The following is a 25,983-nucleotide window of genomic DNA, read 5'->3' on the forward strand; positions in this document are numbered from 1 at the left end:
ACATACCCTGTTGTGGGGAAAACACTGACCCCAGCGGCAGTGGTCACTTGCATGAGATTCTGATGCTCCTGCTCCTCTTGTGTATGTAGGCACTGGAGGAATTGAGTGAGAAGCTGACAGTGTTTCCAGAAGCAGAATTGGAAGTGGGAAGTAAGTGATGCTGCTTAATGGTCCCCTACCCATCCTGCAGCCTCCGAGCCACTGAGCACTGGGGTTCTTGCAGCTGCCCCAAGTGATGGCCTCATGTCCCCAGAGCTGCAGCAGAGGAAGGACAGGGAGGTGGGCCTGGGGTTTGGAACATCTAGTTGAGCTGGAATATGGACAGAGCTCTTGATTCATCTTTGGGGATGGGAAATCACCTTGTGCTCCTGCCTATTCTGTGTACGGCTGGCATGCGAAGCTTCTGACTAAAAATGGAGCAGAGGGAGAACAACTGAACCTTGCTGGAAGCCAGCTCTCTGAAGCTGTAGTGTAGCATGAGCCAAGCACAGCCTTGGCTTCCCTCCTGGTCCCCATGGGCCCAGCTACTTCCTAGGTCGGGGTCCATGGCTGCGAAGGCAGAGAAACTCCTCAGCCCTGGGTGGAAAGGATGTGACAGCGTGTGCTGCAGGTGTCTCAAATGAGAAGGCATGTGAAAGAGGGATCTACGCTGCCCATTTCATATGGAGTTTAACAAAACCCTTTGACCAGACTTAGGAATGTCTCCCATCAGTATGAATAAATGCAACCACGGTGATCCCACAGCCTGCCTGGGCCCCTCTAGCAGTGCTTGAACCACCAACACGAGGAAGATACTCTCCTTAAATGCTAACAGAAATTGCTTCATGCCCAGACAGATACCTCCGCCAAGGGTCTGGCACAATCCTCTCCCCATCCTCCCTGTCCTGGGGGCACCTGCAGGCACCAGAAAAAACCCCCGTGCTCTCCAGCCTCTGCCCATGCCCCCGTCGCTCCGGCTCCCGCCCGGCTGGGGCCTCCACCAGCCTCGCTCCACGGTGCCCATGTCTGCCTGGCCCCGGGCAGCCGGTGCCCAGGCACGGCCTCCCCTGGGCCCAGAGGAACCCCTTCCCTGCGGTGCTGCCCGAACACTTGCTGGCACAGCCGGTCCCGGTCCCGGTCCCGGTCCCGGTCCCGGTCCCGGTCCTCTCCACAGTGACCGCCAGGGCTTTGTGATGCGGGGGCCTCATCGTGCCCAGAGGCCATTGTGACACGGGTCCCCGTGGGGGTATTTAAGGAGCGAGAGCCCTGGGGCGCCCACTCCCAGGAGAGCACCTCCCTCAGGAGGCAGCATCTCCCCTGGGTGCCCATGGCAGGTCTGCGGCAGAGGACGCCGAAGATGCCCATGGACGAGGAGGCGAACGCCCGCTCCCAGCCCGCCAACGGGCTGCCGAGCCTGCAGAAGAGGCGCCAGGTGAGGGACGGGGCCACACGGGGCTGCCTTGGTGCCGGGGCCGGGCTTGCCGGCACTGTGGGGGCCGCTGTGCCAAGGCAGCCGCCTCCATCGCATTCCTCATCTTCCTCCTCCTCCTGCCTACAGGTGGGCCACAGGCAGCCAGAGGCAGCGCCACAGGGCAGCCAGAGGCAGGCCTCGTCCCTCCGTGGGAACAGGCTGCCACGGCTGCCCTGCCCAGAGCGCTCGCAGGCCACAGGGAGCCGCCACGCACAGGTAGGGAGCCCGAGGGAGACGGGGCCGAACGTCTTCCCGACCCCAGGAGCTGCCGCCAGGCAGGCGGGAGGTGCGGGAGGGCACAGGCGGGCCCGGCCCCCGGAGGAAGCGGAGCCCCTCTTCCAGCCGGGATGTGGGGGCGAGGGGGGCAAGGGCCGCAGTCACGCAGCCTCTCTCCTCGGCTTCTCTTGCAGACGGCCAGTCTGGCGCGCAGGGTGGCACTGCCCCGCAGCGGGGCGACGCGGGAGGAGACAACCCGTCTGCCAGCCTTGACGCCTCTCCCCAGGCCGGCGGCGGCAGCCAGGCACGCACCCGCGGCTCGGCCGCCGGGCGCTGCCAGCCCCTGCTGCAAGCTGCCGCCTCTGCCGGCAGCACCCGCTGCGTCTTCTGCCAGGGGCAGGGAAACCAGCACCGGCACGGCAGCCAGCGGCCACCGACGAATCGTCCCATCTGCTCGGGGCGTCCGCGGTGACCCGGGCACAGCCGCGAGGGCGCGGGTCCAGAGGCCTGCCCCGCTCAGCCCCACAGCCCGTGCCGCAGCTGTGAAGGGGACAGCCCAGTGCCTCAGGAGTGAGGTCCCGCGCAAGGTTGCAGCTGCAAGCCGGAGACCCAGCCAGCAGCCGGAGGCACGGCGAGACGGGGCGCGCAGCACGGCTGTCGCAACGACCGCAAGAACGGATGAGGTTGGGGCAGCCGACGGCGGCGCGGCCCCTACGGCTCAGCCCGCCTTGGCCGAGGAGGAGGAGAGGGAAGATGACAGCGACAAAGAGCTGTCCCAAGGGGAAGACTTCACCACCACCACCACCATCTGGGTCAACCCCTTGGTCCCGGAGCTCTTCCAGGACCCCCACGCTGGTCCCCGGGAGGGGCCCAGCGGCAAGGGCGCAGAGGCGGCAGCAGGGGCGGCTGGCGAGCTGCAGAGTGCCTCTCCTGCTCCAGCGGGGCTCACGGGTGCTGAGCCAGCAGGTTCTGCTCTGGACGGTGCCCCTGAGGAAGAGGGGCACCACGCGCCTCTCGCTCCCGCAGCGCAGGACGAAGCCAAGAAGTCACCGGCTTCTCCTGTCTTTGGCGAGCAGGACACAGCAGCGGCGGCAGAGAGCCAGGCACCAGCCCCGCACAGCTCCGCAGCATTCACCGCGGCTCTGCAGGACGTTGCCGACCGCATTGTGAGGGGGGTCCTGATGGAGGCTCTGGCTGCACAGGAGATAGCCAGCCAGCAGCCGGCGGAACAGCAGGACCGGGTACACAGCGTGGCTGTGGCGATGACAGAAACAACACACGAGGTCTGGGCAACCAACAGCGGCGAGGCCCCTGCAGCTCTGCCTGCCTTGGCTGAGGAGGAGGAGAGGGAAGATGACAGCGACAAAGAGCTGTCCCAAGGGAAAGGCTTCACCACCACCACCACCACCACCACCATCTGGGTCAACCCCTTGGTCCTGGAGGTCTTCCAGGACCCCCACGCTGGTCCCCAGGAGGGGCCCAGCAGCAAGGGCGCAGAGGCGGCAGCAGAGGCGGCTGGCGAGCTGCAGAGTGCCTCTCCTGCTCCAGCGGGGCTCACGGGTGCTGAGCCAGCAGGTTCTGCTCTGGACGGTGCCCCTGAGGAAGAGGGGCACCACGCGCCTCTCGCTCCCGCAGCGCAGGACGAAGCCAAGAAGTCACCGGCTTCTCCTGTCTTTGGCGAGCAGGACACAGCAGCGGCGGCAGAGAGCCAGGCACCAGCCCCGCACAGCTCCGCAGCATTCACCGCGGCTCTGCAGGACGTTGCCGACCGCATTGTGAGGGGGGGTCCTGATGGAGGCTCTGGCTACACAGGAGATAGCCAGCCAGCAGCTGGCGGAAAAGCAGGACCGGGTACACAGCGTGGCTGTCGCAACGACAGAAACAACACACGAGGTCCGGGCAACTGACAGCGGCGCGGCCCCTATGGCTCAGCCCGCCTTGGCCGAGGAGGAGGACTGGGAAGAGGACAGCTACAAAGAGCTGTCCCAAGGGGAAGACTTCACCACCACCACCACCATCTGGGTCACCACCTTGGTCCCAGAGCTCTTCCAGGACACCCACGCTCGTCCCCAGGAGGGGCGCAGCAGCAAGGGCACAGAGGTGGCAGCAGGGGCGGCTGGCGAGCTGCAGAGTGCCTCTCCTGCTCCAGCGGGGCTCACGGGTGCTGAGCCAGCAGGTTCTGCTCTGGACGGTGCCCCTGAGGAAGAGGGGCACCACGCGCCTCTCGCTCCCGCAGCGCAGGACGAAGCCAAGAAGTCACCGGCTTCTCCTGTCTTTGGCGAGCAGGACACAGCAGCGGCGGCAGAGAGCCAGGCACCAGCCCCGCACAGCTCCGCAGCATTCACCGCGGCTCTGCAGGACGTTGCCGACCGCATTGTGAGGGGGGGTCCTGATGGAGGCTCTGGCTGCACAGGAGATAGCCAGCCAGCAGCCGGCGGAACAGCAGGACCGGGTACACAGCGTGGCTGTCGCAACGACAGAAACAACACACGAGGTCCGGGCAACTGACAGCGGCGCGGCCCCTACGGCTCAGCCCGCCTTGGCCGAGGAGGAGGAGTGGGAAGAGGACAGCGACAAAGAGCTGTCCCAAGGGGAAGACTTCACCACCACCACCACCACCACCATCTGGGTCAACCCCTTGGTCCCGGAGCTCTTCCAGGACCCCCACGCTGGTCCCCAGGAGGGGCGCAGCAGCAAGGGCACAGAGGTGGCAGCAGAGGCGGCTGGCGAGCTGCAGAGTGCCTCTCCTGCTCCAGCGGGGCTCACGGGTGCTGAGCCAGCAGGTTCTGCTCTGGACGGTGCCCCTGAGGAAGAGGGGCACCACGCGCCTCTCGCTCCCGCAGCGCAGGACGAAGCCAAGAAGTCACCGGCTTCTCCTGTCTTTGGCGAGCAGGACACAGCAGCGGCGGCAGAGAGCCAGGCACCAGCCCCGCACAGCTCCGCAGCATTCACCGCGGCTCTGCAGGACGTTGCCGACCGCATTGTGAGGGGGGTCCTGATGGAGGCTCTGGCTGCACAGGAGATAGCCAGCCAGCAGCCGACAGAACAGCGGGACCTGGCACAAAGCATGGATGCGGTGATGGCACCGCAAACACCTGCAGGACCTCAGGACCCGGAGTCTCCCTTGGCTCGAGAACCTCAGGCAGAGGCCAGCACAGCCCCGCTCGTGCCAGCGGCACGCGACGATGGAGAAGACACAGCTTTTCCCATGTCTGGAGGGCACCAAGAAGAGGCCAGCACCACTGTTGTCTCCCAGGCAGTGCACAAGGACAAAGTGGCTGCTTCATTGCCTCCAAACCCTCCGGCAGATGCTGGCGCGCCCCACCTTGCCCCAGCAGTGGATGAGGAAGGAGAGGCAGCGGCTTCTCCCTTGGCTCGGGACCCTCAGCACCAGGTGAGCCAGGCGCGCGTGGCCGGCACCGGGCATCCCAAGGCACAGGAGGCAGGCGCAGCGCCCGGGCTGCGTGCCGCGGGGAGATGGCTGGTGCTCTCCGTGTCATCCCACCGACATCTCCTCCCTCCCTCACCCGTGCGCTTGCTCTCCCCGTGCAGGTGGCCTCCGAGCACAGAGGCGACGCGCAGCGATCCTCCGGCCGCAGCGACGTGCCCGAGGATGACTCAGGTCCGTTCCCGAGTCGAGTGCCGCCCCGGCGAGGGCAGCACTACGCACACGGGGGCTGGCCGTGCCCCGGCCACCCCTCCCTGCGGAAAGCCCTCGGTGGCAGGGGGGGCAGGCAGCAGCTTGGCCGTCGGCCGCCCAGCCTCCCCAGCCTCTCGCCTACAGTTCTCCTTTCCTTTCCCCGCAGGCATCGCCGCCCTCCCGCACGCCCCAGCTCGACGGCGACAGCCCTCCCTCTTCAGGAGGGCGCTCAGGGCTCTGCGCAGGGCGTTCTGCTCTACCTGCATGGCGGGAGAGCAAGAGCAGTAGTGCCCCGCTGCCAGCGCCAGGCGGGTCCCCGGAGAAGGCAGCTGGCCCTGAGCCTGCACAGCGTCCCGAGGGTGCGGCATGGGGAGGCACGCGAGGGATGGGGGCATGGACAGCACCCCAGGCACTCAGCTGCCCTGAGGACATGATGCTGCCAGCCACCGCTCGGCTGTGGACACTTTCTGCGCCCAATAACAGCTGACGATCTTCCCCCAGTGCTCGTCTGTGCCTGGTCAGTCTTGGAAGAAAGACAGGTGCAGGCAAGGCCTGTGCCCACAGGCAGAGCTGGAGAGACCCTGTGCTCCCTCTTCGGCGCTCCGGCTCCCGCCCGGCTGGGGCCTCCACCGGCCTCGCTCCACGGTGCTAGTATTTTGAGGCAATTTGTGTTGTCACGGTGTCTCGGCATTGTTTGGGGCATGGGCTGGTGCTGTCAGGAAGCTGGCAGTCTGGCTGGATCCTTCCCATCTGCCTGTCTCCGATTCAAGTCAAGGACTTTGAACATTTCAGATCTATTGTAAATTTGGTCTGGTTTATCTACTGCTCGCGCTGCACTGCCTCACCTTGGTCTCATGAGGAACCTCCCCATTGCAGGGGCATGTAGGAGCACCTATATGAGCCACATGCCCCTCCAGTTTTAAGACCCTTCTCCATGGCTCTGGTGCTCTCCCATCAACAGCAGTGAGTGCAGCGCTGCGCCCCGTTGGTGAGTCCTGCCCTGGCAGTGCATTATCAAGACTTTCTTTCCAGTCCTGGTGTCAGGGCATTCCTGCCGCCCTTGGTCTCTTCTTTTACAGCCATGCCAGTGACCTGCCAGAAGCCACCACATGCCTTGAGCCTCTCATTCTGAATATATGCCCAGCTAAGGCTTTCATTGCAGAGATTAAGGCAGGTTTTGTGTTCCTGGACCAGCAGCTATTTTCCATCAGACTGGAGCACATTTATGTACCAGCCCGGCAGTGTCCTGCAGGTCTATCAAAGCTTGCCATCTCTGCTGTGGGGTTCTGGGTCAGCCCTTCCTCCTCCTCGCCTTTGCCATGCTCTGGCACCACCTTGCCTCCAGTGTTGCAAAAAGCTGAGCTGGCATCCTCCACACTGCTATGGTCAAGGTAATGACCGAGTTGCTCAGCCGTGCTCTTTCTCCTTGCTGAATGCTGCTGTCTTGGATATCTATTCTGCTGACTTGGATATCTAGTCTCTGGTTTTAAGGCTTTCTGCTCTCACCAGCCAACACCTTGGGCCATTTTCTACTCAGTTTTGCCTCTGTCTTTTCTCCTTTAGTCTTCTGTTGCTATCTTTGCACTCCAGTTTTCTAAAGTGGCTCTGATTGATTGGTGCCAACACCCTCGTGGACCTTGTTGTAAACCCCTGGCTTGTTTCTTGCCCTCCAACTTCCCTTCCCATTCTTTGCTCCCTTCTCCTTAAAGCCTCTCTGCATCGTTTATAAGGACTTGAACTTTTTTGGCCTCGATGGCTTTCTGCAGCAATTCACTTCTAAGATCTTTCCTTCCTAAAATTCAGCACCCTGGGGTAAACCTGATGCACCTGATGATGTTTGCTGTGGTCTCCATGCTGGAGAAGCTAGCTAGCAGTTGCTGGCGGGAGATGAGGGTACAGCTGGCTGTTGTGCCCCTGCGCTTGGGCTGCAGAACAGGCAGGGAGTTGGCATGGAAAAGTGTCCGTGGTTTAACCTTAGCTCTCCTTAAATGACCTGTTTGTGCAGATGGGTGTGACCTCCTGCAGACACTTAGAACAGCTTGCATTCTGGCGGCAGCCCTGCCCTTTTGTGGCCGCCCCAGATCCTGCAGCCCTCACTGCACTGGCTTGCACCCCAGCTGACAGTTCCTGGGTGTTGCACACTCCTCCGCACGCAACCCCAGCTATGTTATCCTCATCATCCCTGGGAAGCCTCCGATGCTCTCTGCTTCACCACTCCTGTTGGCAGTTGCTTCTGCCTTTGATCTTGGCTCTGAACTGTTTGATGGCCATTTGCCTCAAGCTTGCTTTTTGAAGCTGGGCAGAAATTTAATTGTGCTGTTAAAACACAATGCTTGCAGATACAAGGGCTGGATGAGGAACTGCTACTTACCTGCTGCGTGGCTACTGCCACAAACAGCAAGCGCTCCTTTCCACTTTACCTCCTGGGTCTGGCATGCAAATACTCTGATCTTTCACGGGCACTTGTAGGAAAATCCCCTTTACCCAAAACCAGTGCATGTTCTGCCACAGACCGAGCTTGCTTTCCGTGCATGCACGGACCCAGTCCTACAGAAAAGCTGGGCTTCTGCAAGGGTCCCACGGCGGGGCTAGCCCCATGCACCACCAGCATCACCTGGGAACAGCAACCAGGAGAAGCAGAGGAGCAGGGCAGGGCTTGGCCATGGCAGCCAGCCGGGTTTTGGCATCTCCTGCCAGTATTTCCACTAGTGCTGAGCTGGGTGCGGCCGTGGCAGGGCCTCGGGGAGGGGATCACTGCCTGCTCCAGCATGAGAGCTGCAGCCTGGGAGAGGCCAAGGCTGAACCGCAGCATGTAGCTGTGGTGCTTTATTTCAGGTCAGCTGGTCCAAAAGCAGAGCGAGCAGCACTGTGGTTCTCCAGGCTGGGCTTGTTGACAGAATATATTCACTTCTCCCCGGAGTCGTTGGTTTGGTACAGAGAGGTCTGGTGAGAAAGCATAGCTGGCAAGCAAAGCTGTCCAGCCGCTGTCTCGGGCGAGGGGGGGTCTGACCTACACCCGGGCTGCAGCTGCATCTCCCTCCTGCCACCCCAGCAAGCCCTGGGAAGGCAGATGCAGCCGCTCCAGCTCCAGCGTGGCCCCACAGCAGCGCCAACCCCAGCATGGGTGCTGCAAGGGAGGGGGTGCAAGCGGAGCCCTTGCGGAACCCGGGGGCCTGGCACACCGGGGACCCCCCCAAAGGGCTGGGGTGAATCTGGGCTGCAGAGCCCGGGGACACACAGACAGGCATTCACGCACGTGCTGCTGCAGTGGCTGGCTGTGCACACAAAAGTGCACGTGCACACACACGCAGACTCCCACTGCCGTAGGGGCCAGCTCTGCGTGTGGACATCGCTGCCACAGCCAGATGTGCTTGTGCATCCCCCCATCACTGCTACTGCTGCCTGTGTGCGCGTACACCCACCCCCCCCCACCACCACCACCATAACGCCCCCGTGAACACTCACCCCCCCTACTGTCCAGCCTGCCCGTGGGCACACCTACACACAGCCCAGCCACAGCCAGCTGGGTGCCAGGGTTAAGGAAATCCCGTTCCCTCACTCTTGTACCAATTAGTCTTTATCGTACAAAATCGTATGAACTGGCTGAAGATGCAGACAGTGTACGTTGTGTTCTGCGCAGTCAGGGTTCCGTCAGCATGACTAAAGGACCCCAGCTCATTGCAAGGAGGAGAAGGACAGCCCCCACCCACCCTGAAGTTAAGGACCTTTGTTTCTTGGAAGCTTAAAGCCATCCACGAAGAATAAAGGACACCCCTGGACTACCCGGATCACGCCAGCATGATCAAGAAAGGCGCAGATGGATGATGACGCCATAGAATCACGGCTGCTTTGCAGAACAGTTTTGTGTGTGTCTCTGTGTGTGCGTGTTTTTCACACTGCCAGCACACCCCCCCCCCCACCGCTGCCCACAGGCACGCACCCACCCCCCCACACCCCCCACCAGTGCCGTGGCCGCGCGCGTGCCCCCAGCTGCAGCGCGTGCTCCCGCGCACCCCTTCACTGCTGACGCTTCGGGAGCTGTTTTGGGGTTCAGGTGCATCGTGGGCACGTGGAGAGGCTGAGCCATCCCTGCGCCCTTCAAGGGCCCCTGGGCTGGGGAAGGGGGGGAAACAGGTTTAAAATGGCTCTTTCAAAGGCATGGTTTCCAAGAAAAAAAAGAAAAAAAAAATAAAATCCCAGCAGTGCCCCACAAGCCCCCTCTGCTCCCATGGGGGTGAAGCCCGGCAGCGAACGGCTGCCCCACAGCTAGGGCTGCTGGGCACCGGGGCTGGATACAGCTCACCGACCATCACTGGTGGTGTTTGGGTGCAGCTGGGCTCAGCCACAGAGCTTCCATTGCCAGCTTGAGTCCAGAAGTGAGTGTCCGTGTGCCGGGAGGAGCAGCAGGGTCTCCCCAACAGCTTTTCTGACACAACGACATCCCCCTGCTCCATGGCTGCAGGGTGCACAAAGGCGTCGCTGCCAGCTGAGGCTGTGGGCAGCTCTGGGCAGGCGACCTTGCTGTCTCCCCTTGCTGACCCACAGGCTCGGGCCATCACGCAAGGAAATCTGCCCGCAACAGGCATCAGACACGGAACAAGGAAGAAAAGGCAGGAGACGGGGGGCCTGATGCAGGTTTTTTCTGTACATCAGTGTTTTTGACACCACAGCCTGTTGCTGCTTATAATAAAACAGAAATCAGAAAGAGCAACCAGAATACACACCCAAAGGCAAAAAACCCTCGGCTTAAACAAGGCGCTGCCCGGCCCCCAGAGGGGAGGCTGACAGCTGGGAGTCCAAGGGGAAGGGGTAACACCTGCCCGGGCTGGGAAGAAACACAACACAAAGGAAAAACGAACCAACAAAAAAACCCACCCAACGCTCCCGCTGCAGAGCAGGGGAGAGCCAGAAAAACCAAGATTGTCCCATCCTCGGTCCCGTTAGCACCTGTACAATAAAACTGTACCATCTCCTGGGAGCGGAGCAGCCCTGCCCCGCACCCGGGCGGCGGGCACCGTGCCCGCTCTCTCCCAGAGAACTGCTCCTGGTGACACAGGAGGGGCGCGGGGAGCGGGGGGAGGCCGAGCAGACACTGCGCAGGGCAAGGAGGGGGCGAGAGACCCCGGGGCGGGGGGACAAGCTGCCAGGAAGCATGGGGTGCGCTTGGGGTCCACGGGCTGCGCCTGCCCGTGTGATGGCCGCCGGGGAGTGGGAGCAGCAGCACGAATGAGATGCGGGAAGGAGCCCGGTGAGAGGATGGAGCAGCGGGGCTGGCTCTCGGCTGGCAGGTGAGCGCCTTCAGCAGAAGCCAGCTCCAAAGCTAAGGGAAGTGACCGTCCCCAGGCTCCCAGCCGAGGTGCCAGAGCCCAACCCTCGAGGGCCGTGACCCCCCCCGGGTCCGCGGCTCAGGGGCTGGCTGGTCCAGGGGGAGCGCCGGCCTCGGGGAGTGCTGGAGAGGGGCCGGAGGAAGCCCTTGTCCCCTAGCCCGGAGCTCACCATCACAGTGATACAGACTCAGCAACAACAAAGGAAACATTACAAATTAAATACTAATTAAATAAATACTATGGAAGACGTTGGGAGGGGGAGGGGGGGCAAACAGAGAGGCGCAGTTCCATGGGGTCAGGCGGGGAGGGGCAGTGGCACCCACCACCCCTCGCTTCGGCGGAGCCGGAGCCGCCACTGCCCCACAAGCTCCGGCTCACGCAGCCCCGCGGAGGGGGCTTCAGCGCCCGCCATAGCCGGATGGGGCCGACGGCTGCAACCGCCACCGCTCGTTGCGAAGGGACCCTGGGAAGTCCTTGGAGGCGAGGGTCCTCTCTCCCCAGCTGGAGAAGACCCTGAGGAGAGGAGGGCTGGCTGGCCAAAGACTCGGGTCCCTGCTGCTGGCACTGAGAGGGCCGCTTCCCGTTGGTCCTTATTATTGCCTCATGATGCAGGGAGCGATCCGTCCCCGTCAGCTGCTCCAGGCCTGGTACTCCACCGCTGAACCCAGCAGCTGCAGCAGCTCGGGCTCGTAGTGCACCAGCTCCACTGTCTCTGCAGCGCCCGGCGCTGGCTCGGGGCTCTCCGGCACCTCCTCCTGTGCCAGCACCTGGCTGAGAGAGACCTGGCGCTGGAACTCCGCCTTGGGCAGCGTGGCGATCTCGAAGTGCGGGAAGCGGGCCTGGAAGATGCGGGAGGACAGCTTCAGCCGCTTGAGCACATCGGAGAAGAGGAACCAGTTGCAGGGCCTGCGAGGACGGCAAGAGGAGGAAACTCACTAAACGGAAAAGTAGCACTTTTGTTGCTGCCTCTTCCAAGTCGCCTTTCTCCCCGCCCCCCCCGCAGTCCAAGCCAACGCAATAGCCGTGGCGTCACAGGAGGTGGAGAAGAGAGGACTGCTCCAGCGCTGTGACCCGACTTAGCCCTCCCCATGACGGAGGGCAAACAATCTACTTGGCCCCATCAGTGCAAGTTGCTGCTGACCATCGCCGGAGAAAAATGGGGCTAGGAGCAACATCAGAGGGAGGAGAGAGGGAGGCTGCCTGGCAGGCACGGCACAGAGACACCACGCGGCAGCAGAACGCATCTGGCCATGCAGCAGGATTGCTCGGCGAGAGCCCTGACTACACCCTCCTGCTCACTGAGGACGGCCAGGTCTGTCCCAAGCGACGCAGCCGTGCTTCCCCTGCCGTCGCACAGCCAGAGCTCTACAGGGACGCGAGGAGTGGGACCCGGAGAGCTGCACATCTCCAGACACTGATGGTGTTCCTGCAAGGCTCTGCCTTCAGCCCAGGATCTCTCATCCACATTTGAAGGAAAATAACTGCCTAAGACACACAAGCTGCTCTTAACCTCAAGGAGCTGAAATGACTGACATGCTGCCAACTGTGAATGGGATGCTGGGGCTGTGACCACCCATGGTACAGAACAGCAGGCACCAGACAACCAACACAAAAACCACTATCTTTTTGGCTTTACCTCTGCTGCTTCTTGGTTTTGTTTTAAAACAAGTCCTTTCTTAAACCTGTCCTTTCTTAAACCAAAGGGATCTTCCCTTGCTTGCTTCCCCCACATATAGGTCTTCCTCACCTATAGTCCCCTCAGTCTTTCTCCTCTTTTTATTAACTCTGGGGGACAAGACCAGGGAGACTAAAACAGGGACTGAAGGATTTCACAGGCTTTTTGCTGTGCCAGCCATCAGCCAACGAATCCCAGGCTGGGACCTCTCTAAGCCATGGGAGTGCCCATCCAAGTGAGCATCCCCCCCAGGTTCCTCCACAATCACTGGAGAGCTGATCAGTCACACCCAGTGGTTCATCTCAGCCTGACATTCACTCCTGCCCTTGTTTGGATAAATCCTGCTGTCAAGTCATTGCTGACTGCAACAAGAGACCAAGGTGACCACCTCAGAGGTAGACCTCTGAGAATTAGTCAAACAAATTCCATCTTACCATGCATCTTCCACTTGCTTCTCTGACTTGGGGCTTACAAAGTGTGGTTTCTACCCTCACATTTTTCTAAAAAAAGAGTCTATGCAATGCTTCATTATGAGGTAGTGTGCCACAAGAGGCATGTTACTGCCTCACCAGCAGCAATTTGCTCCTCCTGGGGAAGATGTAGTAGCTCCATTCCTTTGTTGTGTCTACCTGGAGAACAAGGATAAACATATCTCCCCCTTTGGAGGAGTGCTTTGAGATCTACAGGACACAAGTGCAACTCTGTGCGGCCTGTCTCCTTAGCACGCAGTCAGCTTGGGCTTTTAGGCAGACATGTGAACATCTCGCATTACCCCTCACCTGGAGGGCAGCCTAAGGCTTTGTTGTACTGCTGCTATCCTCATGAGTTCAAGGGCTTTGTTCTGTGAGCTCTCCCTCCACCCCAGCATTAATGTCACCCAAATGCTCTCTGCTCCAGGAAAAGATACTCACCCCCGAGAGACTGACACTTGGAGGTTATAGCTGGGAAGCAGTGGCTTGTCTGAAAACTCAAACATGAAGTTGTCTGCTTCTTGCTCCTCTTCCTCCTGGTCTGAACTTCCTGGAGGGTTGAGCAGAAGATCGCATCCAATGCTATCTTTCCCCTCTGCAACAAGCAAAACAGACGTTGGTATTGCTCACAATTTCACACCAGCCAGTGCTTATCACTCCCTGGGGAACAGCTCTGCCCAGCTGAACCGGCTGCCACCACAATCTCATGTGCACCTTCCCACAGTGTCACAGCAACTGTAAGAGCCAAGTCCCAGGGGCTTCTCCTGCTGTCCTTCCAGCCCCTCATCTCAGAGAAACTCTGAGCAAGCACTGGCTGCTCTGCACACAGAGACTCCACTCAATGACTGGGTTAGGTAGAAAGAAAATCTTATGTCACAGCAGCAACATTCAGGTTTACACTGATTCCGCATGCGAGACGAGGCACTGCCTGCTTGCAAAATGAGCCACTTCAACTGGCAGTCTTTTCTTGGGTCAACCACACACTGACCCCCCAGACTGTCCCTGAAACAGCCTCACCCCCCTCTCCTTTGCCAGCACAGCTGTCCTCAGCCTGGAATAACCTGCGCCAGAGAGGAAGGAGGTGGATGCATGAGATGCTTTGTCTGCACAGGACCTATAAAGGAAGGCACTGCGCTCTGCTCGTTGAGTACTTTCCCACGCAGATCCCGCTCTTGACAACTGTCAGCAGGTTATCCAGAGGTGCATGCCAGCAACTGTGTCTAAATAAGGACTGCAAGGCTATGCCACCAAACTGTGCAGCAGATCTAGAGACTAATACAACCAAACAACAATAAGCATGACTTCAGAGAACCAGCCCCACAGATTTCTGGCTTAAAACTGGCTGTCCCAGGAGGTATCTAAGCTCCAGCAGGATTTGCTTCTGTAGGAGATGGAGAGTAGCACACTTGATCCATAAACCATTTAAAGACAGTTAAATTTACTATTCACCAATCTGAAAAGCATCTGTTGAAAAATAGCTTGCTGCCTGGATTTTATTATTAAGAGGTATGAATAGTCTTGGGTTTGCAGAGTGTTTTTGACCTGCTGAGATAATACAATGTAACTCCAAAAACTTCCAGAAAATAGAGTTTAGATTCTACAGAGAGAAGTCAGACCAAATGTGCTTGTAGGCAAATAAACCAATCATGCAAAAGTTCAACACTACGCACGAGAGAAAAGGCTGCAAAAAAAAATAATCTTATGGTGTGCTGCATGAGAAAGCTCCACGCACCATACTGCTCTACGAATAAACGCAGCACTCGGCAAGAATGTTATTTTAATAGAGAAACAACAGCAGATGACAGGAGACATAGGCTCAACCAGGGTCTCGGAGAAAAAAATGAAACAATTTCTTAATCCTGCCAAGGAAAAAAAATTCCCTAAGAAACAGAAAAACAGGGTGCTTAAATCTTCAAAACTTATTGCAGAATAGGACAAAAATAAGCGACATGAATATTGGCCTGATATCACTGCTAGGCAAAGCTCAGATGCCATCACTGAAAAAACTGAAATTTCTTGAGCAACCCAGGAAAAAAGAATTAAATGCATTCAATGTGGCAACAATATGGTCCAACGTCTATCCTGAAAACCTTCTCACTCAGTCCTGTTCATTAGCCCAAGTGAAGGCTGCAACAAGAACAGGAACATCCTGTACCACTGCAGAGTAACGGGGAGACAATCAGGCACAACAATGCTAGTCCCAGGTGTAGAACAAAACCCTGGAGTGGGACTTTGTATCTGGAACTACACTAGCATGAAGTGCAAGATGCTGATGACTTTACCATACTCAGACCTCAGAGATCCCACACCCTGGCTTCCCTCATTATCTTTTGGTCCCCAGAGATTTGTAGACCTAAAGGAAAATGTGGACAACATTCCTGCCTCAAAGAATAGAAATAGATCAAGCAGGGGCCTGGGATTTCTCCTCCACCCTGAGGGACATGCAATGTTTTGTACTTCAGCTGGTGGATCTGATGGAAAGGGAAACTTTGAAGGACTGAATCACTGAAGGAGGAGAACTGTTTTCTGCTGAGCTGGTTTGCTGCCTGTGACAGCTAGGAGCAGCTCAGTTACTCCAGAGCAGAACCAGGTACTTCCCTGCCCTGGGGAGTATCTGCTCTTGGTAACCCGAGGCGACTGCTGAAGGTAACTGAGCCAACTGATTTTTACACTCAGTAAAATCACTGTAAAGAAACCAGGCCCTTGTCTCAGGCTCAGGCATCTTGCTCTTCCTTGCCGACTCACACAGCGTCCTGCAGTACTGCCTGGCAAAGCACAGGTGACAATGCTCTAAAACTCCCGTTTCACTATTGCTGTAAGCTGACCTAGGTGTGGATGAAAAGGAAGGTCCCTTTCTGTGCCTACTGAAAACAGACCTGGCAGGATAAAGGATTACTTCCCAGCTGGGTTAGTTCCTTGCCGCAACTTGCCACGCAGCCTCCCAAAGGCAGCATCAAGAGCAGCACAGGGAATGCTCCATGCAGAGGGGCAAAAGGAGGGGCAGCGTGACTGACCCTCTGACAGCAGTGTGGTGGTGCTTCAGCTTGGGATCTCTGCTGTCCTCTCTCAGAGCCAGAAAGAAATATCCCACAAGCAACACCAAAGCCATGGACTTTCAGAACATTTTGTGTGGCTGCCATTACTCCAGGGCTCATCACTCTCATGTCTAGGAGGAACGTATGTTCTCCCAAGCGCTGTGCAGAGGTACCTGTTAAAGTCTGAAGCACTTGAGATGCGAGCATTAGCACAACCAACACTGGAAGGATCTTTCCACTGCAGCAAGGATGAAATGATGTTTCTAGGGAAGGGTACAGGCAGATCAATGCAGGATTTGTCTGTCTTGTTAACAAACTTCAGGTAGCGCAGGAGAGAAGGAAGACAAAACCTGACAGATGGTATCATGTGAATGACAGAGACCCAGTAGAGACACATCCACAGTGGCTAGGATTTAGTGTGAAGTCCGACTGGAAGAGGTAGGACATGTTTAACAGAGAAGGTAGTCTTCTTCCACCCTCAAATAAAGAAATACTCTGTAAAGCTCAACTAAGGTCCACAGGAAGGAAAAGAAGTGCAGTCCCCAGCACTCCCTGTGGAGATTTTCCATGTATTAGCCAAGTGTCTAAGTAAGGCCCTTGTGAGTAGTGAACTGCCATCACTGATGGCATCCCAATACCCCTCCATTCCCCCAAGAAATACCAAAAGAGTCGGTGGTGGTTTGCTTACTGAAAAAAATAATCCTTCTTTTTGCCTACAGGGGTGGAGGACAGAAATGTGGGAAGACATGATGCAAGACAAGATTTTTCAAGACAAGCTGAGGGCTATGGAAATGAAAGAACTGAAACAAGCAGCTAATTTGAACAAAACACAATCAGCTTGCTTTTCCAAGATCCACCGGTTTCATTTCAGGCATTAGGGTATAAGGAAAAACAAGATGGCACATTTCTAAATTACATGCATGTGGCAGTGGGTCTCCTAGAGGGTATGAGAATTGGCAGTCTACAATCCCATGCCAAGATCTTCAAGAGGAAAGGACACTGATGAACGGGACATAAGCAGATACTAGAACTCAAGCACATAAAGTCGCTGGGTAACCAAGAACTCAGCATGCTGCAGTAACCAAAGAGAGCCAAACTCTCCTACCCACAAAACCACACAGAATTTTCCTTCCTTGTTTATCAGAGAAATCCAAGTGGGAATCAGTGATAAATCAAAAGGGATAATATCTTTACTTTAAAAATATTACAGTCAAAGAATAGCTATTTTTCTTCTGGTAAAGAGGCTGCTTCTTAAAGGATTGTGATAGCTTCAATGTAAGAAATCTAGAGGAAGGAGGCTGTGGTTTGAACAGTTTCCTTGGCATGTCTGAGGTGCAAAAGCCTATGAACAAAGCGTTCTTAGGAGTACAGAATTTCTTCTATTCTGAAATGAAGAGACATCAGGGTCCTCCAAGGATAAGTCCTCTACCAAAAGCACCCTCCCATATGTATCTGATTTTTTTCATTTCTAGAAGGATGTCGGAAATGACGGAGGTGACCAACTAAAATCAACAGCCTTTTAGCTTGCCAGCATAAATAATCCAAGTCTTTATGAAGGGCTTGACAGTGCTGATCCACTGCCTCAGAATTGGTTGGGAGGGACTCTGCAGTCTGCCACGGGCCCACAGCTAGATCCAGAACATCTTCATTCACGGACCCTAGGGGAACTGGAACAAGACAGTGAACTATTTGTGGACCTTGTCCCTGTATCATTTCAAGAAAACTTCTAATCTGGTAACCACAATTTTCAGGAAGTGACAGTAAAAGGTACAAGTCATGCCTTCACTGGGAAATGCCTGGCATTGTAAGAAGAGGACTTCCTCCGGATGAATGCCTCCCCTCCAAAGAAGAGGAGAGGGACGGGCAGCTCTGGGAACCTGGAAGTTCAAGACTTCTATACCTTGAAGGAATAAGTATGTCCTCTGCCTTCCTTGGTTTTATCTTGATGACTGGTTAGCAGGGAACTGCTACAAGAATAACATGCTCTGGGATTGATACCCAAAGACACTCAGGAATCGCCAGCAGCACTTGGAGTCTAGTCTTGCACGCTGTGTTCAGGCTGCTTGGAGGGATCCATACGTGCAGCTTCCCCTGCAAAAAGCCCCTTTCAGGAGCAACTCCTAGCATGTAACATTACAGCAAGATCTCTATCCAAGACGTGAGTTGGGAGGGACGCAGACCCGAGTGAATGATGTGTCATTACCTAGCATTACTTCTCTCTGTCTGCTGCTTTAAATGAAATGGCATAGACTGAACTCACCTAGCACAGAGCTGCTGTAGAAGTCCCATGCTGTTCGAGGATCTCCATCAGTGCGCCCCTGGAGATCTGAAAGGTAATCTAAAGAGAAAAAATTGAGAGGGTTAATGCTTATCTACTGGCCAAAGCATGATCCTGGCATGCATATCCATTGATCCTGGGTAAGCCACTTCACCTCTGCTGCTTTTCCCCACTTTGCAGTTAGGTGTTGTGGCAAAAGCTGAACTATAACTTGCAAGAAGGGTACCCACACTCGGGAGGGGGACAACATGACCCTGGGCCTGAGAACATGAAATAGAAGCTAAAAAGGGAAAACAACTGACAACACTAAGTGGGTTGGAAAGAAAGGTTCTTAGGGTTGTCTTGAGTTCAAAATTACATCTCCAACACCTGCATGTATAGTTAAGCCTGGAGGAGCTCAGACAGACAGCTGGCAAACAAGATTTTTTCAACACTGGAGATTTTCTGCCTTGTATCTACCTGGGAACCACCGCTACTCTAGCTGTCTCTTCCTTGCTGTTGTGTAGAAGCCACAACACTCATCTTGCTTTTACACAAACAGTGCGGAGAGCAGGCATGCTTCACTCTCGGCCACAGGGATCCAAAATGGTCCTTTCTAACAATGTCAGGCAGGCAGCATTTGGGCAGAGCTGTTTTTGAGTAGAAGGCATCATTACTTGGCAGCAAAAATATGTTCACTTTGGTTATGCAGTAGAACCGGGAACTGTGGAACAGTGCCTCCAAGCCTCATGCACAGCACTGTCTTTAGTTGTGTGACCGCAGCATTACCATCTCCTTGCACATTAAAGACTGAAAAGTGACTTGTATCTTATGTGGAAAACAGTATACAATTCTATAATTAAAGTTTTGGTGGTAAACACACACACACACGTCAGGACAGAGCAAAATTATTCAGTCACCTGCTGCTCAAGCACTTCTAAACCCTTTGACACCCAGATTTGGTCCCATATGCTGCCAGACAGAAGGATGGAAGCACTGCCACCCCCAGACTCAGCACCTACCGCAGAGGAAGCGCTTCATCACTTCACTGGTGGCAAGCTTCACAGCTGTCTGCCCAGAGTAAGTGGCCAGAGTGGGATCAGCACCATAGGAGAGTAGAAGCCACATGGTTTCCAGGTTGTCGTTTGCTACTGCATCATGGACAGGCCTGCAAGGACAGAAGCATTGGCAGAAAAAGAAGAGACTGGACGAGTTCGCAAAGCAAATGTTTTGGATTAAGAGAAATCTAGTGATGACCAACAGCTCATCCTGAAAAACAGGCCCTGCTCCCTGCCCCCACAATTCTCAGTGCTTCCACAGGTGTTCCCCTCTCACTGGCTTGCCTTGTGCCATCCTGTGCACTGCAGTTCACGTTGGCGCCGTGCTCTAGCAGAATGTGGAGGATGTCGATCCAGCCTCGTGCACAGGCTTCGTGCAGAGCTGTGTAGCCAGCGTTGTCACGATGGTTCACGTCACTGCTCTTTTTCTGCAGGCAATAGAGCACTACGTCCTACAGGAACAAGAGCATTGCAGGCCTGGTTACACACAAACCCAGACAAGGCAGCACAGGACACAAAGTAGAAAAGGGCACCAAAACTTACCTTGTAGCCCAGGCGAGCTGCTCGCTGCAGAAGGGTCTCCCCTGCATTTTTGTTCACAATCAGCCGTCGAGCGCCAGGAGGAATGTTTTGGGCCATGGGCAATTCGGGGGAACTCCCTGGGCTGACCCGACGGGACTTACAAAGTGTCCACAAGTCCTGGGGCTTCTTCAGAGAGCGCATTTTGGGCTGGTTCCAGCAGCCTTTCCCCTGGAAAAGAAAGGAATACAACTCCTTGGCACATGTGGCCATGGCTTACTAACAGGAGTCCCCTTCTCTCTCTTCTCCCCATGCGTGTTCCCCTCATCAGTCCAAGCCATACCTTTCCCTCATCACAGATCCCTGCCAGGTGTTTTGTTTTACATTTGCGTTTTCCTGATGGTTTCTCCAGCTCTTCTTGGACAGGAGAGCTGTCAGAGTGCTCCAGGAAGAAGCCATTCCGAAAGTCTGGGCGTCCTTGAGATTTTCGGGGCGATGGGGAAAGCCTGCTCCTCAGTCGTAGCTCTGTGCCTTTACCCTTCACAGGCTCCTTCTGCTTCCGGTACCTAAAATCTAAAGGAAAAATGGCAATGAGGAGCTTTTGTAGGTACAGCACCAAAGGCCAGCAACCCAGACCTCTGCCACCAGGCAAAACAAACTGCCCGTCTTTGATGGCTGCACATCCAGAAATCCAGACCAATGGCGGAGGTGCCGCAGTAAGTAGAAGCGGAGTGAATACATAGATTCTCCCCTTCAGGGACAGATTCAGCATGGTCACAGGACACCCAACGACAGACAGCGGTCCTGCTCTGAAAAGGCCAAGCCTACTGAGAGCTGGGGCTTGCACACAACTGAGTAGGGCTTTTCCTTAGGTCTGACAGGGAACCCAGTACAAAACAACCCAGATTGTCAGCATGCTTCCCAGTAGTTTGGTAATTGCATGCTGCCAAATGGTGCGCTCCCCTACCTGCGAGGCTGAGCAGGACTCACAGGGTATACCCCTTAGAGAGACAGAAAATGCGGGAGGTATCCCCTTTAAGCTGTCTGTGAACAGTCATTGTTTTGCTGCCTACAAAACCAGACCCTGCCTTGCCCTCTCACATCTTCCCCTTAAGTTAAGTAGCACATTAAAGTTTCAATTAATATGCATGCAGGTAGGAAGTACCAGGGTGCCTCAAGGGAAATCCAGTCTTTTCTTCCTTGCATTATACAGAGCTGCAGGTTGCTCATTACAGAGCCCTGCTCATCATGCAAGGACAGGTGCTCTGCTTCTGTGAAACAGCAACATCCTGTAGGCAAAGGCACAACAGCAACAGGAAAACAAAGTATGGAACGAGAAAGTAAAGCCCTGTGAACAAATAACCACCTTGGCTTGTATGATGCCATACACCTCCCTCTGTGCAGGTGATCACTGCTGGAATGAAACAGGTTACAAAGGAAGAGACCTGTGCAGACCAAAGGACAGAGGAGGCATCTGTACACAGCTTTGCAGAGTCTGAGTCTCTCAAGCCAGGCTCTCTCCACAGCTTTGGGCACTTTGTTTGGGAACAAAGACTTTGCTTCATTTCTAGGTGAAGAGCTAGATGCCCCAGTGGGTTAGCTCAAGGGATCAAGAGGATAAACTCCAAAAACGAAACTTTCCATCCATTAGGGACACTGCTGCCTCCAGTGCCAAGGCAGGTTTTGTAGATCTCCAGGAGCAGCGTCTTCAGCTTCCACGTTATGTTGAGACTCTAGATTCTCCACATCAAGCACCACATCTAACTTCCATTTATGTCTTGTTATTGCTAGGAAGCAGGGGCCATGGATCTTGCACAGAAAAATGGGTTTGGCCAAGATACCAAGGCAGAACCACAAATAAAATCTCAAAGCAAGCATGTCTCAAGTACTGTTGTGGTGTTCTGGTCTCCACGTCTCAGGAAGAATGGAGTGGAAGTGGAGAAAGGCAACCAAAACAGCTGAGGGGTGGAGAAGCTGCCCTACAAGAGAGGCTGGGACTCCTCAGTCTGGAGAGGAGAAAGCAGAGAAGGACGTGACCAAAATTTGCAAAAATCATAAAAGGGTGGATTGGCTGAGTGGAGGAATCTTGTTCACCCAACCCTGCAGCACAAGACTGAAGGGCACTCGATGAAATGAGTGAGAGATCAGTTTAAAAACACAGAATAAAGGACTTTGCACAGCACGGAGAGAACTTCAGGGCTTCACTGCCACTGGAGTTGATGAAGGCAGGTGTTATCAGCAGGACCAGAAAGGATTTGGGCAAAGTCATGGACAACAGATCCATAAACAAGGTGTTGAAGGCCTGGGTAGGGACAGCCCTAGTTTAGCTGCTCTGGATGCAGGGGAAGCCCAGGTGGCTGAAGTCCAGGAAGCAGCTGTGCTCGACTGCTGGCCCTGCATAGCCTCTGCACTTGCCACAGTCAGGAGAAAACTGCGGGCTAGACAGACCCTGACACAATGCAGCGTGCTGGATGTACTTAGGCAAGGAACAGGAGACATCTCCTTGCTCTGAACAAAGTGGAGTGCACCCACGAGACATGGTCTGGGGCAGCAGGTCTGAATTCTGCATGCACAACTCTCAGGCTGTAACTAAGCAAAGTTTTAGCAATGATACTTGTCAAGAAGGAAGCACACAGCAATCACTAGCCTGCTTGCTGTTTTGGAAGCAATCATCGGACGGAGCTTTCTGCCAGGCTGTCTGTAACACCGTCCTTCTCTTTTTTACAGCATTGCGACACTTTCACAATGAATGCACGGCAGTATGCAAGGACTCGAGATGCTCCTTCCCTGATATCCAATTCCTTCTGCCAGCGTGCAGGGGCTCTGTGTTCTAGAGCAAAGCTCCTAAAGCAGCCCATCACTGTAGTATTAAATACACCTCTCCTGGCAGGACACATGTCCATGTCAGGGAACACCTTCCCAGCAACGAACAGCACCCTTGGGCTATGGAGGAGATGGGTAGGAAATGGCACAAACCTAAGAAGAGTCGGGAATGTGGCGAGGAAGAGCCAAGTCTCTGACTGGTACGTGAAGAGAAAGGGGTAAAATGCTGACACGTCAGACAACATGTAGCAAACAGGATGGTCTGTGCTTGCAAGTGGCACACTCCGACAGCCCCTGCACACCCAGCAGGAGGGAAACACAGCGACTCCATCGCTCCTCTGAGCACAGAGGGGAGGTGGACAGTGGGTTCCACTAGTCTGGAGGTCCAACACATGCCTCTGGCAGGAATCTGCATCTATTTTCACTCTTCAGTATCCAAAGGAGACAGAGGAACACCACTGGCGCAGTGCTCTCATCAGTGCATAAACCTTAACTGTAGCTGAGCAGCAGTGAAACTCCAGGGCATGCACTCATAGGTGAGGAACAGCCAGATCAAAGTGGTCCACCCAAAAGCAAGGTGGTACCAGTCAGAGAGAGGAGACACTGCCAATGGATCCAAGCATTACCTTCACCATCAAAGGGATATAGCCTCCTTCACCCAAGTGCCTGCCCTGAAGCCTAGGGGTCCTGGTTGTTTCTTAGGTGCACTTGATGATGAGGTGGCATTAGCAACCAAAGGTTGCTTGTGTTTACCCCTCTCCTGGAGGGGATTCGGCCCCAGTGAGCCAGGTGTTTGTCAGTGGATCGCTGCATTTCATACCCGAAGACGACACAGATTCTTTAGCTAGTACAGTACACAGTGGTCTGCTTTCTCCAAACACGTGGGCTGGCCCCCTATCCCTCCTCTGGCTGCCAGCCAGCTTACAGTGCCACTGTAATGCCCAGGTCCTCATCTCCAAAGCTAGCAATGGCTCTAGGCCACAACTTCTGAAGCCAAAATACAGGAGCTCACGTATCTGAGGGCCAAGCAAGCAGTCCCTGAGGGAAACCGGCTCCTGGACAGAAGACAGACACTCTTAAGACATGGGGTAAAGCTCCTGGAGAAAAATCTCCCAAATGCTGCTGCACTCAAACCTCCATCTCAGGCTCTGTTTGCAACAGGCGTCAGCAGGGGACAGTCCAAGAGCACCCTTGAACTGTGAAGATGCCAGGAAGTCCATCAGAAACTTTATTCCTGGTCTTACAGAGGCACCCAGACACTGCAGCAATAGCGTAAAACTGTGCCAGAGCAGAAACAAAGCTTGGGAGATCAGCTGGTGGGAGGACAGCGGCCATCTCTACTACTTCTCGCAGTGCCTCAGCAGCACCTCAGCCTCTCCTGAGGACTGTCAATCTGAGCACCGACGTGGCAGAAGGCAACAGGTCTGTATCCACTACATCCCCTCCAAGAGAAAGGCCCGAGGGTACGGAGGGCTGGCAGAAGTGCTTCCCCCAACACTGTGGCTTGGACATGCTCTTCTGCAAGCCTGACGGAAGTTACCTGTGGGACACTCGGACACAGCTATGCGCTACCAGCCAGCTGTCAGCACACACACTGAGACATCGGTGCACTGCTGGATGAATCCCAGCCTTACTTCCAATGGCCTCAAACTGTCCCTACATGGACAGAGAGAAGGGACTGCCGAGACTGCTAAACCTCACAGAAACACACATCACAGACTTTGGTTTGACCACATGGTCTGGGCAGTTACGGGAGAAAACGCAAGAGCAGAGGTAGAGCAGTGAGCAGGATACAGGCAGGTGGCACAGCATTCTGCTCCTAGCAAAGCTGCAAATATGAACCACAGAGCGGGATTTCTCCATCACTTGCAGGCACTCTAGCTTTGTTAATCCTCTCTCCCTTGTGCTCCCTGGTGCAAGCTTGCAAGTTGCCTTAATAAAGCAAGACAAAGCATAAAGAAGCCCAGTTGAATTGTGATGGCTCCATGTCCCTCTACTTTAGCCAGGAATGCTGAACACTACTCCCAGGGGCCCGTGCTTGTCCAGAAATATTTCACTGTGCTACCTCGTCCGATTCTCATTTTCCCACGCCCTCTGTCTTAATCTGAGGGTAAGATCAGTATCTGATTAGCCACATAAGCTGCTGTTTCCTACTCTGAAATTTACTGTAAATATTTTTGAAACAAGAGCTGATCAATTGAAGCAGCCCATGCTGTGGACATCTAGCCATTAATAATAATGGCATTTCATGATTACAACACTCCCCCCAAATCCCACACACAACAAAAAAAGGAACAAAACAAAAAAAAACCATGTCGATCCCCAGCCTGGTACCAGAAACCCCTTCCCAGATTGTACCTGCTTTGGATTTTCGCCTCCTGTGAGGGTAGCCCACTCGCTCCTCCTCTCGCTCAGTCAAATACTCCCCTGTCTGGTATTTCCGACTTTTCTGTCGTCTCCTTTTCTTCCTTTTGATGTGGCTGTCATCTTCTTCCTCCTCCTCATTGGGCTCCCACAGCTGCCTGGGTGATTCCACTCTCCAGGGCAGCTCCCGGGTCCTCCTCGTGTAACAGCTGCTCCTCTCAGACACAGACCTGTCCCTGGCCCTGCGGCTATGATAGCGTGATGTCCTGTGGGATTTTCGCAGCTTGCGACGTTTCAAGGATGTCTCCTCCTCCTCTTCCTCCTCCTCTTCTTCCTGATCCTCCTCCAGCAACGGTAAAATCTCCTGACCACTCACATCACACTCTCCCGTCACACCAGCAGAAGAGCCAGCAATGCTTCCTGCAAGAGAGTGGGATTTCTAGCTGACAAAAAGGCCAAGAGTATCTATAAGAAAAACCTGCAAGGCAGGACAGAAGACAGGCACAAGGCTAACTAAACAGGGAAACGCTCACAGTCCGCCCAGGACTCCCACCTGGGTCCCCTGGCACTAACTCACCTGACTGACTGCGCGTCCGGCTGCTCAACACCACTGGAATGAAATCCCGAAAGTTGTTCTTGGGCTTCTTCTCAAGGTAACCTGTGGGGAAAACTGAGCCTTGAGAAAACATGCCACAGATCCATGCACGCACATCTGCTGGCCTGTGAAAGGCAGTCCAGCATCGTGCTGCAGCTCTATTTTGGATCCCAACCCACTAAAGGAAGCCACTAGTTCCAGAAGCTGTTCAGCTTCAGGGGAGCAGCGGTTTGGACCCACGGGCATCAGGGCGACAGGAACAGCTGCAGACTGACCCTGCAAGAACACATTGCCATTCACAAAAGTACCTTCCTCGTGGCTGTCCCCACGGTGCGCCGGAGACGGGAACTCTGTCTTTGCTGGCCTTCTGCGCTTACGCTTTACCCTGAGGCTGTTGTGATCCTTCACTGATCCCAGGCTGGTTCGGCCTTCTCGTTTGCTGAGTTCATGTGGATTGTCATGGTGTTTTCGCCACTGCGAATGGAGGACACAGACTGAAGCTTGAGCTGCTGACTGACTGAGCTGGAGTAGCAAAGGAGAAGGGACAAAACGTT

At 55.2% G+C, this 25,983-nt stretch overlaps 3 protein-coding genes across 3 annotated transcripts in view; 2 read left to right on the top strand and 1 right to left on the bottom strand.

Moving 5' to 3' along the window:
* The first annotated feature begins 946 nt into the window (after positions 1-946).
* On the top strand, positions 947-3,573 carry LOC115333900 (uncharacterized protein KIAA0754-like). The gene is made up of 3 exons (XM_029997474.2): positions 947-1,411; positions 1,538-1,666; positions 1,861-3,573. The coding sequence occupies exons 1-3, from the start codon at positions 1,307-1,309 to the stop codon at positions 3,571-3,573; spliced, it is 1,947 nt and encodes a 648-aa protein (XP_029853334.1). The 5' UTR covers positions 947-1,306.
* Positions 3,574-4,046: 473 nt separating this feature from the next.
* LOC115333746 (cytochrome c1-like) lies at positions 4,047-5,978 on the top strand. The gene is made up of 3 exons (XM_029997112.2): positions 4,047-5,060; positions 5,219-5,288; positions 5,473-5,978. The coding sequence occupies exons 1-3, from the start codon at positions 4,059-4,061 to the stop codon at positions 5,592-5,594; spliced, it is 1,194 nt and encodes a 397-aa protein (XP_029852972.1). The 5' UTR covers positions 4,047-4,058; the 3' UTR covers positions 5,595-5,978.
* A 3,953-nt stretch (positions 5,979-9,931) lies between these two features.
* Positions 9,932-25,983, bottom strand: part of BCORL1 (BCL6 corepressor like 1) — a 30,219-nt gene continuing 14,167 nt past the window's right edge. The window contains exons 5-14 of the mRNA XM_029997092.2: positions 25,738-25,903; positions 25,412-25,492; positions 24,829-25,254; positions 19,991-20,220; positions 19,672-19,878; positions 19,414-19,580; positions 19,093-19,238; positions 18,074-18,151; positions 13,220-13,373; positions 9,932-11,539 (exon numbers count right to left, since the gene is read on the bottom strand). Coding sequence (XP_029852952.1) covers positions 11,263-11,539; positions 13,220-13,373; positions 18,074-18,151; positions 19,093-19,238; positions 19,414-19,580; positions 19,672-19,878; positions 19,991-20,220; positions 24,829-25,254; positions 25,412-25,492; positions 25,738-25,903 — 1,932 coding nt within the window. The 3' untranslated portion in view covers positions 9,932-11,262. The remainder of the gene's footprint in view (positions 11,540-13,219; positions 13,374-18,073; positions 18,152-19,092; positions 19,239-19,413; positions 19,581-19,671; positions 19,879-19,990; positions 20,221-24,828; positions 25,255-25,411; positions 25,493-25,737; positions 25,904-25,983) is intronic.

This window comes from Aquila chrysaetos, chromosome 21 (genome assembly GCF_900496995.4).
Source record: "Aquila chrysaetos chrysaetos chromosome 21, bAquChr1.4, whole genome shotgun sequence".
Lineage (NCBI taxonomy): Eukaryota > Metazoa > Chordata > Aves > Accipitriformes > Accipitridae > Aquila > Aquila chrysaetos.